The sequence below is a fragment of the Myotis brandtii genome, unplaced genomic scaffold, assembly GCF_000412655.1.
Source record: "Myotis brandtii unplaced genomic scaffold, ASM41265v1 scaffold456, whole genome shotgun sequence".
NCBI classification, from domain to species: Eukaryota; Metazoa; Chordata; class Mammalia; order Chiroptera; family Vespertilionidae; genus Myotis; species Myotis brandtii.
The window spans coordinates 5,011,383-5,024,275 of NW_005367431.1; the positions used below are offsets into that span (position 1 = coordinate 5,011,383).

At 54.6% G+C, this 12,893-nt stretch overlaps 1 protein-coding gene across 6 annotated transcripts in view; it reads left to right on the plus strand.

Moving 5' to 3' along the window:
- Nucleotides 1-12,861, plus strand: part of STPG1 (sperm-tail PG-rich repeat containing 1) — a 40,166-nt gene extending 27,305 nt beyond the window's left edge. For all 6 annotated transcript variants that reach the window (XM_005875194.2, XM_005875192.2, XM_014546899.1 and 3 more), the window contains 3 exons: nucleotides 2,057-2,222; nucleotides 9,720-9,910; nucleotides 11,724-12,861. In XM_005875194.2, the coding sequence (XP_005875256.1) occupies nucleotides 2,057-2,222; nucleotides 9,720-9,910; nucleotides 11,724-11,800 (434 nt within the window). In that variant the 3' untranslated portion in view covers nucleotides 11,801-12,861. The remainder of the gene's footprint in view (nucleotides 1-2,056; nucleotides 2,223-9,719; nucleotides 9,911-11,723) is intronic.
- The last annotated feature ends 32 nt before the right edge of the window (nucleotides 12,862-12,893 follow it).

A 12,893-nucleotide genomic window follows, 5' to 3' on the forward strand; every position in this document is an offset into this window, starting at 1 on the left:
ATTTTTCCTTTTCTTTCAGAGCAGGGGAAGGCCTGTGCTCAAGTGTCACTTGCAAATGTGGGTCACAGAATTGGATCTGCTGGGGAGGCCTGCCTCGTGCAGCAGAGCCCAGCTGCGCCCGGGAACCAGTGCTCCCGGGGCTCTCGAGGCCACAGGAACATGCGTGCCTCTCTCTTTACTTCTGCGTCTCAGCATTTTATATTTATATTTATAGCCAAGAATTGCTTTAACCTTTTCTGGTAGCGGTAAATGAGAGAGAAAAGGAAACAGAAAGATAATGAGAGATATGGACCAATATTATAAAGGCTGCTAGCTGGACATCTGCCTTTAAAATTTTAGCCATATGCTGGGAACATCTCTTCAAGTTATTAAAATCCTCCCAGAACATCATTTTAAAAAAAATATATATTTTATTGATTTTTTACAGAGAGGAAGGGAGAGGGATAGAGAGTTAGAAACATCGATGAGAGAGAAACATCAATCAGCTGCCTCCGGCACACCTCCTACTGGGGATGTGCCTACAACCAAGGTACATGCCCTTGATCAGAATCGAACCTGGGACCCTTCAGTCTGCAGGCCGGCACTCTATCCACTGAGCCAAACCAGTTAGGGCCCAGAACATCATTTTTAAGCAGATGTATAGGAGGCCATCGTATGGTGGTGCCATGAGTGAAGGAACAAATGCTCTCTTACTGGGAATCGAGGTGGTTTTGAGCTGATCACTAATATAAATACAGTGGCTGCAAACACCCTTGTAGTTCACAGCTCGTGTGCAATCGAGCTTGTTCCCTATGTAAACTGCTGAAAGTGAAATCGCTAAGTCTGAGGCATGTAACACAGTTAAGGTTTTCGCCATTTGTGATGGAATTGCCCTTCAGCACAGGGGTGACGAGGCACCTTGCCCTGGCCCTCACTGGGCCTGACTGTTTAAGGAAAATCTTGCTAATCAAGTAGTAATGTTGTTTTCAGTATTTTTGCAACGGAAAAGTACATTTTATTGAAGCAAAGCCAACTTTACAATGTTTAGGAAATTTGGAATATTTTTCCCACCCAGAATGCCACCCCTCATATAATGACTCCCCTTTCCTGGGTCTGCACCTATGTTTATTCAGACTTATCCATTTGTACCTGGATGCCACCCTAGGGCATAGACTTTCAGGCTTGGCTTTACTTACTCACTCACCTTCATTTTCGGAAACACGGCCAGGTGGCCTACGGTCTTCATATTGGTCATCTTCAGGCCTGAGGTTGGGCTGTGCACATGCAGGCTATCCTTTCTCACGCTGTAGAGGCCGCTGGGATGTACATCATATGCTCAGGGCTTTCCCATTATGTTGAATCATTTTCTTAACTTTGGAGTCTTGGGGAGCCCAGGTGTGCAGACGTCCTCAAGGCTTTTGCCTAGTGCCGCTGCTCGTACTCCCTACGCCTGCACCCACTGGCAGGGCACCCCCAAGCTGAGGGCGAGCTGCTTCCTCCTCCCCCAGCTCAGAGCATCCTGCTCTTCCTTGAAGGTTGGTGCGGTCACATGGATCTCGTCCTGTCACAGTTTCTGGAGACGGGGCATGGTGGGCAAGCATGGGCTTTGGAGACAGGTGGCCTGGGCCCACATAGTAGGTGTTCAAGAGATATTTGTTAATTGCAAAGTAGTTATGAAACAACTACTCTGTGCCAGGAACCTAGTAGGTTATTCCACTATTACAACCACTCGACTTTATCGAGGAGGGAGCCGCTGGGCTTAGTCCCTGGTTGGATGGATGTCTACGGGCAAATGGTTTAATATCGCCGAGCCTCAGATTCCTCGCATTTAGAATGGAGGTGATAGCACCCACATTGCTGGGCTGCGGGAGGATTACATGGGCTGAGTATGTGATGCACGTGGCCCGTGTTCGCTAAATGGTGAGTATTGTTTTCAGCTAATTCAGGCAGCCCTTCCATTGGACCGTCTTGGAGTGATATCGCCTTACAGTCATTAATGTATCCTTAGGTGGAAGGTATGGCTCTTTATTTATTTGAGAAGTGTTTCTTATCTGTTTAAAAATTTCTTTCTGTTTAGGGTATTATGATATCAACGAATCCCTTGTGAAGCAGTCGCCGACGACATTGGTGTCCTGTTTTAAATCAAAAACTGACCGTGGATTAAAACCGACATCGACAGTCCCTGGCCCCGGTTATTACAACCCACACGATCACACCAAGGTTCCGAAAAAGACCCTTATCCCGTGAGTCCTGATGATCCTGAACTTTCTTTTGAAAGGCAGTTCTGGGAAGGACCCCGACATGGGAGAAAAGGAAGGGGTGTCATTGCTCGCCAGGTCGCTGTCCTTGTTGATGCATAGTAGGTGCTCAATAAATGTGTGCTGCACGCATAATACATATTGAGCAGCTACTCTGTACCAGGAAGTTCACACCAGGCTCACTTACCATAACAATCCTGTTGTCAGGATTGTTCTTCCTGGAGGAGGGAGCTGGGCTTCAGGGAGACGGAGAGATTTGCCCAAGTCCACAGGCTGACGAGGTGCCGCTGGGAATCGGGCCCGAACTGTCTGGCTCTTTCCATGTTCCCCACGATGCGTGCTCTCCTGGGCTGACTATCCCATTTTACAACATACAACCTCCCCCCGGCGGCAGGCATGCGAAGCCGTGGAGCTCACATAGTTTTGTGCTGATTGGTGAGCAGCCCGGACCCTGAGGTTGGTCGGACCTGGGTAATGAAACGTCAGCTGCTTTTCTGCTCGGTGACCTTGGGCGCTGCCCCCACCCCTCTGAGCCTCCGTGCCCGCATCTGTAAAGTGGGGTAATTCATGCCTCACAGTGTTGTTTGCTGATTTAAAAATACAGATTTGGCATATGGATGGCAGACGCAAATGGTGACTTAATAGTAACACAAATTTAAAAATAAAGGCAGGTACTTGGTGTTACCTTCACCTAAGAGACTAAAACACTCCCAGGGCTTATTACCTGTCAGTCGGTCCTAGAACTTCTAAAACGAACTGCGTAAAGGCAGGTACTTGGTGTTACCTTCACCTAAGAGAGTAAAACACTCTAGGACCTGTCAGTCGGTCCTAGAACTTCTAAAACGAACTGCAGTTAAGGTCGGTGCCATCTAAGACCGCACCCCTGCAGAGTCTTCTCCAGGCAGGATGGGCTGCCGGGAGGGCTGACCAGGGGCTGGGACCGAGCGTATAGGCACCTGGGCACCTCTGAGCAGGTGGCTGGGTTCAGAGCCACAGTAGGTCAGAAGTCTGGGCACCCAGGGAGGCTGACAACGGTGGGCATCGGTCCAGGGCAAGGAGAGAGGGGAACTGGGGAGCCGAGCACAACATGAACCTGACGAGAGCAGCGTAGGATCCAGAGAAGGGACTCGGGCCTCAGGGGGAGCCCGCAGGACAAGCTGCGCCTGCCCTCTGGTGCCTGGTTCTGCAGCTTGACCCTGCACAGGCTCCCGGGCTCAGGACCAGGCTCTCTCCAAACCTCAGGGACTTCCGGCCTCAGGTTGGCTCAGGCACCACGGCACACCACCTCCCCCTACTCTGGCAGCGAACAGAGTGGGGAAGAGGACGGCTTTGGAGTTAGACCTGAGTCTGAGTCCTGACTCGGTCCCCTGAAGACACTGCTCCCTGAACCAGTTTCCACGTTGTTAGGCGGAAATAAGAACCTTATCTTTCAGGGGTTCTGTCAGGATTAGATGAGAAAGTGCTTGAAAACAGCTGTTACCATCATAGCTGCAATTACCCTATACCCTACAGGCATCCTATATTATAAAACCCTAATATGCAAATCGACCGAACGAAGGAATGACCGGTCGCTATGACGTGCACCGACCACCAGGGGGCAGACGCTCAATGCCGGAGCTGCCCCCTGGTGGTCAGTGGGCTCCCACAGGGAGAGCACTGCTCAGCCAGAAGCTGGGCTCATGGCTGGCGAGCGCAGCGGTGGTGGCGGGAGCCTCTCCAGCCTCTGTGGCAGCGCTAAGGACCCCTCGGGGGTCCGAGGAATGATCGGTCGCTATGACGTGCACCGACCACCAGGGGGCAGACGCTCAATGCCGGAGCTGCCCCCTGGTGGTCAGTGGGCTCCCACAGGGAGAGCACTGCTCAGCCAGAAGCTGGGCTCATGGCTGGCGAGCGCAGCGGTGGTGGCGGGAGCCTCTCCAGCCTCTGTGGCAGCGCTAAGGACCCCTCGGGGGTCCTGGACTGTGAGAGGGCATAGGCTGGGCTGAGGGACCCCTGGCCCAGTGCACAAATGTCGTGCACTGGGCCTCTAGTATTAGGATATAGGAGCAGCTGGTGTTTGGCATGGCCGCTCAAGCCCCCAGCCTGCATCTGGAAGCTTCGTCAGGAAATGGGGAAGGGGGCGTGGGGACTGCTCCGTGTTTAACCACTTTCCCCAGAGAAGTGTCACTTGGCTGGGCTTAAATCGAGATGAGCAGTTTGAAATATTCTCATTCAACAGCCTTTGTACCTGCCAGTCCACAGGCCCTGGAGGCTTCAGGTTCTTGCTGGAGGCTATGGAGCTGCTCAGGTGAACAGAACACCATACACCCCCAGCCAGGCTCACCTGGAGCAACGCAGGGCCAGGCCGGAGCGCAGGCGGCAGAATGCTGGCCGGTAGCCACACACAGCCCATCTCTCCAGCGGAGCAGTGCAGTGGTGCTGGCATGTCTGGGGGTGTCTGGGGCGCACTGGCTCTCCGTGATGCTTTGTGAACAATGAATCCATGGTTAATAAGCCTCGGAAACACTACTTACAAACCCTCTGCCCCAGGAGCATCGCAGTGAGCGTGGGCTTATTAAAGGCTCTGAGAAGGCCTGCACAAAGGAACCTATTAAGCCCATTCAGGCTTACCTGGGTGAGCAGATGGTGTCCCAGCCTCTGTGGCAGGACATCTGTGTTCACTGGCTCTGGGGTCTGGGGCTGCTCTCAGCACCTCTCTGGCCTTCGTTTCTCTCTGTGTGAAAAGAGGGGAGGTCCTTTCATTACTGACGCTCCATGAGCCCAGGAGAGCACAGAGGGGGCAGTGAACACAGAGCCAGCCGGGAGCCACAAAGGAGGTCCAACAAATAGATTTTTAATTCATGTGGAAAGGATGGAGCTGAGAAATCTGTGATTTCACTTAAAAGACGGGAAGATAAAAACTGAAGTGTACTTTGGGTTATTCTAAAAACAGATCCAGCCATTATGCTGAATGATGGAGGAATGATGTAAGATGAAGAAAGATACAGGCTCTCAATGCGAGTTTTGCCGGCTCCCCTGTGTCCCGGAGGGAAGAGGGACAGGAGTGCCTGGGCGCCCGTGTTCCGGGACTCAGGCCCCTGCGAAGGTCCGTGCAGTTTGCTGTACATGCACTGAACACGCATGTGACTGTGTGTCTTGGGTTGGAAGGGCTTGGCTCCCCGTTTGGGCACGCCACAGGGGGCCTCTGCTCTGGCCACTTTGCTGACTCAGAAGCTCAGAGGACTCACCAGCTCCCAGGGGGCTGCAGAGCGAAGGGCCCGCCACGGCTTCCCGTCGGCAGGTCCTGAGCGTTGGTCGCAGCGATGACTCAATGGATCAGAGTGAGTCTGGCTTTTGGAGATAAACCGTTCCTCCCAGCTCAGCCTTCCAGCTCACCCTCGCCGGCCCGCCAGGAGGTGAAACTCCCACTGCCATCTCTCTCACCCTGGCTCTACTCCTGGGCACCCTCAGCCACTGGTTTTGCAGTGACGCGCTGCCCTGTCACGGCTGGGCCCGGAGAATCAAGCCCTCGGCCCCCCTTCACTTTGGGTGATTAGGAGGGACCCACCTAAAGTTCCCCTGGGGTTGTCAATTAGATATGGGCGCTTCTTCCCAAAGCTGTAATCTGTCACCTGCTCCCTGCTAAACAGACACTGCCTTCCAGCCCCGGGGCATCGGCTGCCCTGTAATGAGGAGAAAAATTGCCCCTTTATCCCTCCAGACCCTGGGAACCCCCGAGGCAGAGTCTGCGCTGGGAGTGTCCCCGGGGTCTCCATGCCGCCCCCAGTGACCTGCTGAGCCCTCTGACACATTCATTATTCTCGGCGATTTGAAAGCAGCTCACGTTGGAAGCTGCAAACACACTTAATCCAGCTGTGGCCAACTCAGAGCTTTGATAGATGTTTTCTTTCCACGGGGCAGGACCACGCTGGCTTTTATAACTGAGCCATGAGGCTCATAAAAGCCGCTCGCAAAGCTCGGAGGGCTGCCCCGGGTTTGATCCAGCCCGACCTCTGCGATGGGCCCAGCCCTGCCGCCGCACGGAGGGAGCAGCCCTGGCCGATGATAAATCTGTCTGGGGGCGCGGGGTCCAGATGTCTGGGCTCCCCCACTGGCTCCAACCCTCTGCTTTTCTCCGCTGTTCAGCAAATGTCCTCAAAGCTGAGTCAGACACAACCCTCTCCCTCAAGAGCTAGCCAAGTGAAGGGCATAGAAACAGCATGTTCTGTGCAGAGGAAAGAATGGCTAGAATGTATGGAGGGGCCAGCTACACTGATATTATCTGGGGCCGTGCTGCCAACTCTCCCACAGGTCGGTACTGTACGTAGACTTAACAGGCCAAGTGCAGACTCACCAGGTGCTGGAGCAGGGTCCGAACCCAGGCTCCCCCAGGGAGGGGGGTGGGGGCGGGGAGGAGAGAGGGCTTCATTCAGCCTGTGAGTTTCCCTGCAGGAGAGAAGTGAAGATGGAATCAGAGTTTGCAGGGAAAGGCAGAAGGAACAGCATGGGCAAAGGCACGGAGTTGCTGAACAGTGTGGTGTTGGGTGTTTCCAGAAGGCAACATGGGAGCAGAGGACACAGGAGGTGGGGCTGCACTGAGAGGCCATACATGGAAGCTTTTCCTTTAGCTTCTCATCGGGGTCTGGGAGGGCGGATGGTCAGAAACCCAGAAATCACAGGCGGATGGAGGTTTGAAGGCAGGCAAGGTGGCTCACCCTTCGCCTCCTTGCGCCCCAGGTCCTGTCACATGGGGCTGCAGCCTTTGCCCCTGCTGTTTCCGCTGCTGGATATACCCCCTTGCCCACCTTTCCTACCTGAAGAATTCCTGCGTCCCTTTCAGGGCAAATGCTGGCCCTTCTAGGGTAGATTTCTCTCTCTCTCTCTCTCTCTCTCTCTCTCTCTCTCTCGTCTATCTATCTATCTATCTATCTATCATCTATATCATCTATCTCTCTATGTATCTCTCTCTCTGCACTCTCAGTGTAGTTTTTACCTCTAGTTTAATATTTAATATTTAAAACAATAATGCAAGTAAAGCACTAGCTAGTTTTCATAACAACCTGGGTGGCAGGTATCACCCTTCATTCTACAGAAGCAGAAGCAGTCCTGGGAGGCAGAGACTTCTGAGGACACACAGCTAGCGACTGGGGGCGTCTGAGTGCCAAGCGGCCCTGCCCTCAGCCATCACCAGCGTGATTGTCACTGCAGGGGACTGTCAGCCCTCGGGGGTGTTCAGGGCCTGGGTCTTCACACAGAGGAGCCTGGATGCCCGGACGCCTGCTGCAGAGCCGCACACATGGCCGGCACTCTGCAGACCCAGAGCTGCGTTGGCAGGGCCCAGCCACTCCTGGGTGTGCTGGTGGCCTGGAGGGCAAGGGACCTCTCCCACCCATTTTCTTTTTCTTTTTGTTTTGACCCATTTTCACCAAGAATGCTGACAGACCCTGCCCCTGCCTGCTCAGCCTCCGGCAGGTGTGCCTGGTTGGGAAAGGAGGCACCTCACGGCGTCTCAAAGAATCGGGCTTGGGGGAGACTCAGACAATGGGGTGACCTCATACAACGGTTGGCTCATTTTAGACCTAATGTCCAGGAATCAAGGCTGTTTCTCAGCTGTGTCAGTCACACACTCATCAAATTTCTGGGAGTTCTTTGAAGAGGTGACCCAAGCCAGAGCAAGGAGCAGCCAGCTTCTATTTATAAGGGGAGACGATCACACACTATAACCAGTTCTCCCACGCCAGCTGGGGGGTGGGAGGGGATGGGGGGGGAGGAGGCAATGTTTCCCCTCCTTTTCCTCTGGCACCTTTGTTCTAAACATAAGCATCAAAGCCAGCTGTTTGACCGCCCCCCTCCCCCGGCAGTGGGAGGGTCCACCCTCCGGGTGACTCTGTGAGGGAGCCCTCTAGCCTCCCTTTCCTGAGGCTCAGCTGCTCCTCTGAGACCAAGCAGCTGGGCAGAGTGCTGTAGGAATCATAACAATGCCTAATTTTATTGAGCACTTACTGTGTGCTGGCACTACGTTAGGTGCCTGACATGCCTCTTCTCCATCAAATCCTGTAGAAAGAGTGGGTGGCATTGCACCTTGCCACAGGTGGACAGGTTAGGGGACTTGCCTGGGTCTCGTTGCCTGGGAGGGGCACGCCTAGAATTCAGACTCGGGTCTGTGTGACTCTCAGACTCAGAAATCCCCCCGATGCCTTCCCCTGATGATTAGGCACCAGAGACTTGGGTCCTGGGCCCGCGTTACCCCTGGGGCGACTAGCTTTCTCTGGGCACCGATTTCTTTAGCAAAATAAGGAGGTTGGCTGAGACGCTCTAGGTCCCCACCTGCTCGCTGAGTTTAGGAACGCCTCTGTTCCAGAAGGTGCTGGCCACAGGGCGGCAGAGTCTCAGTGGCCAGGATCCCAGTTCCCTCCTCTGTTCCGCTGGGCTGGCTTCAAGCTGGGGTGAGTCCCTGTGGCTGTTCAGTGCTCTGAGAACTCCTCTTCCTTCGGTGAGAGATCTTGGGAGAAGCCTCCGGTGTGAGGCGGGAGCAGGTAGCCCTTCTATTGAATGGCTGGGAGAGGAGTACGATTCCCATAACAATCCCAGAATTCCCTGGGCAGCCCAGTGGCCCCTCTTTGAATCAAGGGTTGATGGAATGTCACAGCCAGAAGGGACCTCAGAGCCCATCCTACCCCCCCCTCCGTTTTACAGATGGGGAGACTGAGGCACAGAGTGACTTGCTGTCAGAGCTCGGGCTTAAATACAGGTTCCACTCCTCTCATTCATTCACTCAACACCAGGCATGAAAGATGAAAGGCTCCCCTCTCTGAAGGAGGGGGAGAGACCTGAAAACAGACCATGGCAATGGAAGGGGTGTGCTATGCAGAGGCCCCTTAATCCCCAACCCAGCGTTTTTCTACTCCCATGTCCTGCCTCGACAGGAAGACATGTGGTAGGGCTCTGGGGAGTCGATACCAAAATGGTCTCTAGGGATCTACTAGTCTTGGGATAGCAAATCCCTGGAACCGGGATGCCTGTTCTCTTTCCCTGGCCATGGCAGACATCACAAGTAGATCACAATGCTCTTCATAGAGCCCATGCAAAGCCTCCGTTCTTTACACCGAGCTCCAGCCAGGCACTGCCAGTCGAGCAGGGTTGACGATGAGGTCAGTGCTGTCTGCCATTCCTGATTAGCTCAGCAACATCATTACAACAACGTGTACGGAGCTCTCCCGTGGTGCTGGGCTGTGTCTGTGTTTTCTGTCCCATCTCACTGAGCCCTGACAACAGGCCTGCGCTGTGGGCACTATTAGGATCGCCATCGTGCAGATGAGGAAACGGAGGCCCCGGGCCCCCAGCTCTCAGCAGTGGATCCACAAGAAGAAGTAGGTCTCCTGGTGCCATGCCCAGTCCACCTGCAGACGGCTTGCTGCTGGGCAGGTCTTGGCTACGTCTAAAAACTACCATTTCCCCGATAGACCACCTTAGTGACATCTTCCCATTTTGTCTTGTCTTAAGGAGACACCGCCTCCTGAACTTCTCCACCCAGCCTCTGTCTCTGCCCGTGAAGCCACCTCTCCCAGGCCCTGGTCAGTACGAGATTGTGGACTACGCCGGGCCCCCCAAGTATTTAATCTCCAGTGCATCGTTCGTGTCCACCACCAAGCGGTGGACAGCGGCACCGACTCAACCAGGCTTGCCTGGCCCAGGTTAGAGGGTTGTTTGAAATGACTGTAAAAACCAAATCTGGAATTGTTTGTCATTCCTGGGCCATCAAATGCCACTGGTTTATAGGTTGTTTGCCAAACAGGTTATAGGGGTTAGAGTGGATTTAGAAGACTTTTCAGCTTACACTTTCTGAGTATGAAAGTTTGTGTGTGTGCGTGTGTGTGTGTGTGTGTGTGTGTTTAAAGTGAGAGGGCTCTTAGAGACGATCCAGGCCAGGGATTCATAACCAAGGACCATGATCATCGAGAGGCTCAGAGACAGGCTCCAGGGGTCTGTGACCCTGACCTTGTCTGCAGACATTGTCTTCTGGGCTAAGGGGCCATAGCTCTTGTCAGGTGGTCAACAAGTTCATGTTCTCACAAATGTTTTAATCACTGGCCTCACTTGGCCGAGTCACTTCATGGACGGGGAGACGGGAGAGCAAGGTGTCCACAGGTCTCGGGAGGGAGGGGCAGCCGGAGCGCAGGTGCGTCCCCTCTGCCTGGTTTGTCAGGCACAAACCGGGGATCGTTTACTGGGCAGCTCTGTTAAGCCATCTAGTTCACAGGTGAGCTTAATCGGTGATACCCTGTGACCTCAGGTACCTACCTGGGAGCTAATCCCACGAGGGACCTATTTGGAGCTGTCTATGGAGCCCCTTAGCTATTTACCTCCCCTTGACATTGACCAGACCTAGGGGCACGGGTCAGGTGTGCACGGACAGGTGTGCTGGTGTGCAGGTCGGGTGGGCGGAGGAAGGCGGAGCTGAGGCGGCTGCCAGGCCTGTTAAATTCAGTCTTTCAATGAGCATGGATGCTGCTCCCACCCTGGGGAGGCAAAGATGACTCAAGCCCTGTGCATCGGTCTGGTGGGGAGACACCTTCCCCTCCAAACTCACAGGTGAGTAGAATGGAAGGCAGACAGGACAGGGAGAATGGCACTCGAATAGCTTTGGCCTTGGAAACGTAGTCAAGCCAACAAGACGGCAGAGGTTTGACCCTCAGGTCGTCTGGTCAGTCCAGGCAGAGCTCATTCTGGTTCAGCATTTGGGTTGTGCTGATGCTTCTGTAAGTGCTGAGCTCCAGTGGGCGGTCTTGGGAGGCCTGGGGGCCAGGGGAGACCCTTGTCTGACCCTGTTGGGCCCAGACCCCTAAGAGCTTTGTGTCCGTATCTTCTCTGCGCTGTGCATGGTGTGAGACACCTGGCACACGGGTCGGACGGTACCTCCTGGGCATGAGCACAGGCAAACATCTGCCTCCTTGGCCACAGGGGGTGCAGATGTGCCTGGACTGCCAGGTGCCCCATCAGCAGCTTCCCAGGTAACCAACAGGGGTCACCCATGGCCCCTCGTTAACCAAGTCAGTGTCAGTGTGAGTTCCCAAGCCCCTGTGGTTCCGGCTGCTGGTTTCCTAAAGGACCTGCAGGGTCATGGCTTTCGCTTTTCTGGAAATTTCTGAAATCAATCAAAACAAAACCCCACCAAGCTGACAGCTTGCTGCTTAAGAGTATCGTTTGACTCAGTCCTTTCCACCCCCCCTGCCCCGCCCAAATTACATAGAAAGATCTTTTGTAAATTTTTCGTTGTCAAAGAAGTGAAAAGGGGTTAAAGAAGGTGGGAAACCAGAGTTCGAGTCCTACCTCGGCCAGTTAAGAGCCAGATAACCTTGGGCCGTCCCTTCCTCTGTCTGCCTCCCCACACGGATGGTGCAGGGGCAGGGACAGGGGTCCCATTGGCCCCGCCAGCTCTGACGTAGAATGAAAGAGACTCCTGCAATTGGCCTTCTCCGTCTTCACGCTGCCCCTCTCTCCTCACAGCCACCTACAAGCCGGAGCTCCCTGGGAAGAATTCCTTTCTCTACAACGAGGGCAACAGGTGGATCCCGGTGTTGTAGCGGCCTCACAGGGCACGGGAAAGGCCGGCCACCAGCGGCCCCACGCAGGTGCCCAGGGCTGACGTGGGGCAGCTCTGCCACCTGGGTCTGGTGTTACAGCTGGGCTCGAGCTGCCTCCTGGAGATTGGGCCCCCCACTCCTGCTGACCTCATGGTTTCCTGAGAAGAAGAGGAGAGGACAGAGCCTCCCCGGTTCCTTCGCCAGGCACCTGGCCAGGCTGCTGTCTGCACCCTGCCCTCAGACGCAAGGGGCTCCTGAAGCTCGGGCTCCAGGGAGAAGGTAGAGGAGGGCAGATGCCCTGCCTAGCAGCCTGGTGCTGACCAGGGCTCCGGGGCCCGCGTACATCTGCAGGGGGGACAGCACATCCTTCTGGCCTTGGCTTCCAGACCCTCCTGGTGTTCCCAGAGCTGGAAGGCTCACAGGCGCTTGTAACACAGACACGAAGGGGTTGCCTGGGCTCCTTGCCCCCCACTAAGCCCTTGAATCTCACCTTCAGGAAGAGCATGGCAGCCAGTCCCTGGGCACCTGTGCTCAGCACCCCCCCTCAGGAGAGGCTGCCATTGGCTCCGTATTCAACAGCACATGTGGTCGGGGCCCTGCTGGAGCCAGAGCCGGGACACAGAGGTTCTGGGGGGCACGGGAGCCACGCAACACCCTGAGCCTGCAGGTTCTCACTCTCACCCGACCTTTCCCCTTCCTGGGCTGGGCTCCCCAACCTCCCACTCAAGTTTGACACACCTTTAATGCATCTTTTCTGGCCTGTCATTTCCCCTTGGCAAGAGGAGAAGATTCCCAAAGAACCAGAAGATAGAAGTAGCCATACCCCCGCTCCTTCCCCAGATGTTGGCATTGTCTTTCCGTTTGTAAGTGGAACTCTCCCAGGCAGCCTGCTCTCGCCCCAGCGAGGACAAGGCTCTCTCTTCCCTTTGCTCCCTCCTTTGACTTTTCTCTGGAAATGCTACATCCTGGGCCTCCATGTCAAAACTGGCTGCTGACTGGCTCTCCACTTAGGGAGGGGTTGGAAGGATGGAATAACATCCAATTAAATTGAATTCTTGCATCTCACCAAAGCTGGCCTCTATGTGACCTCTGA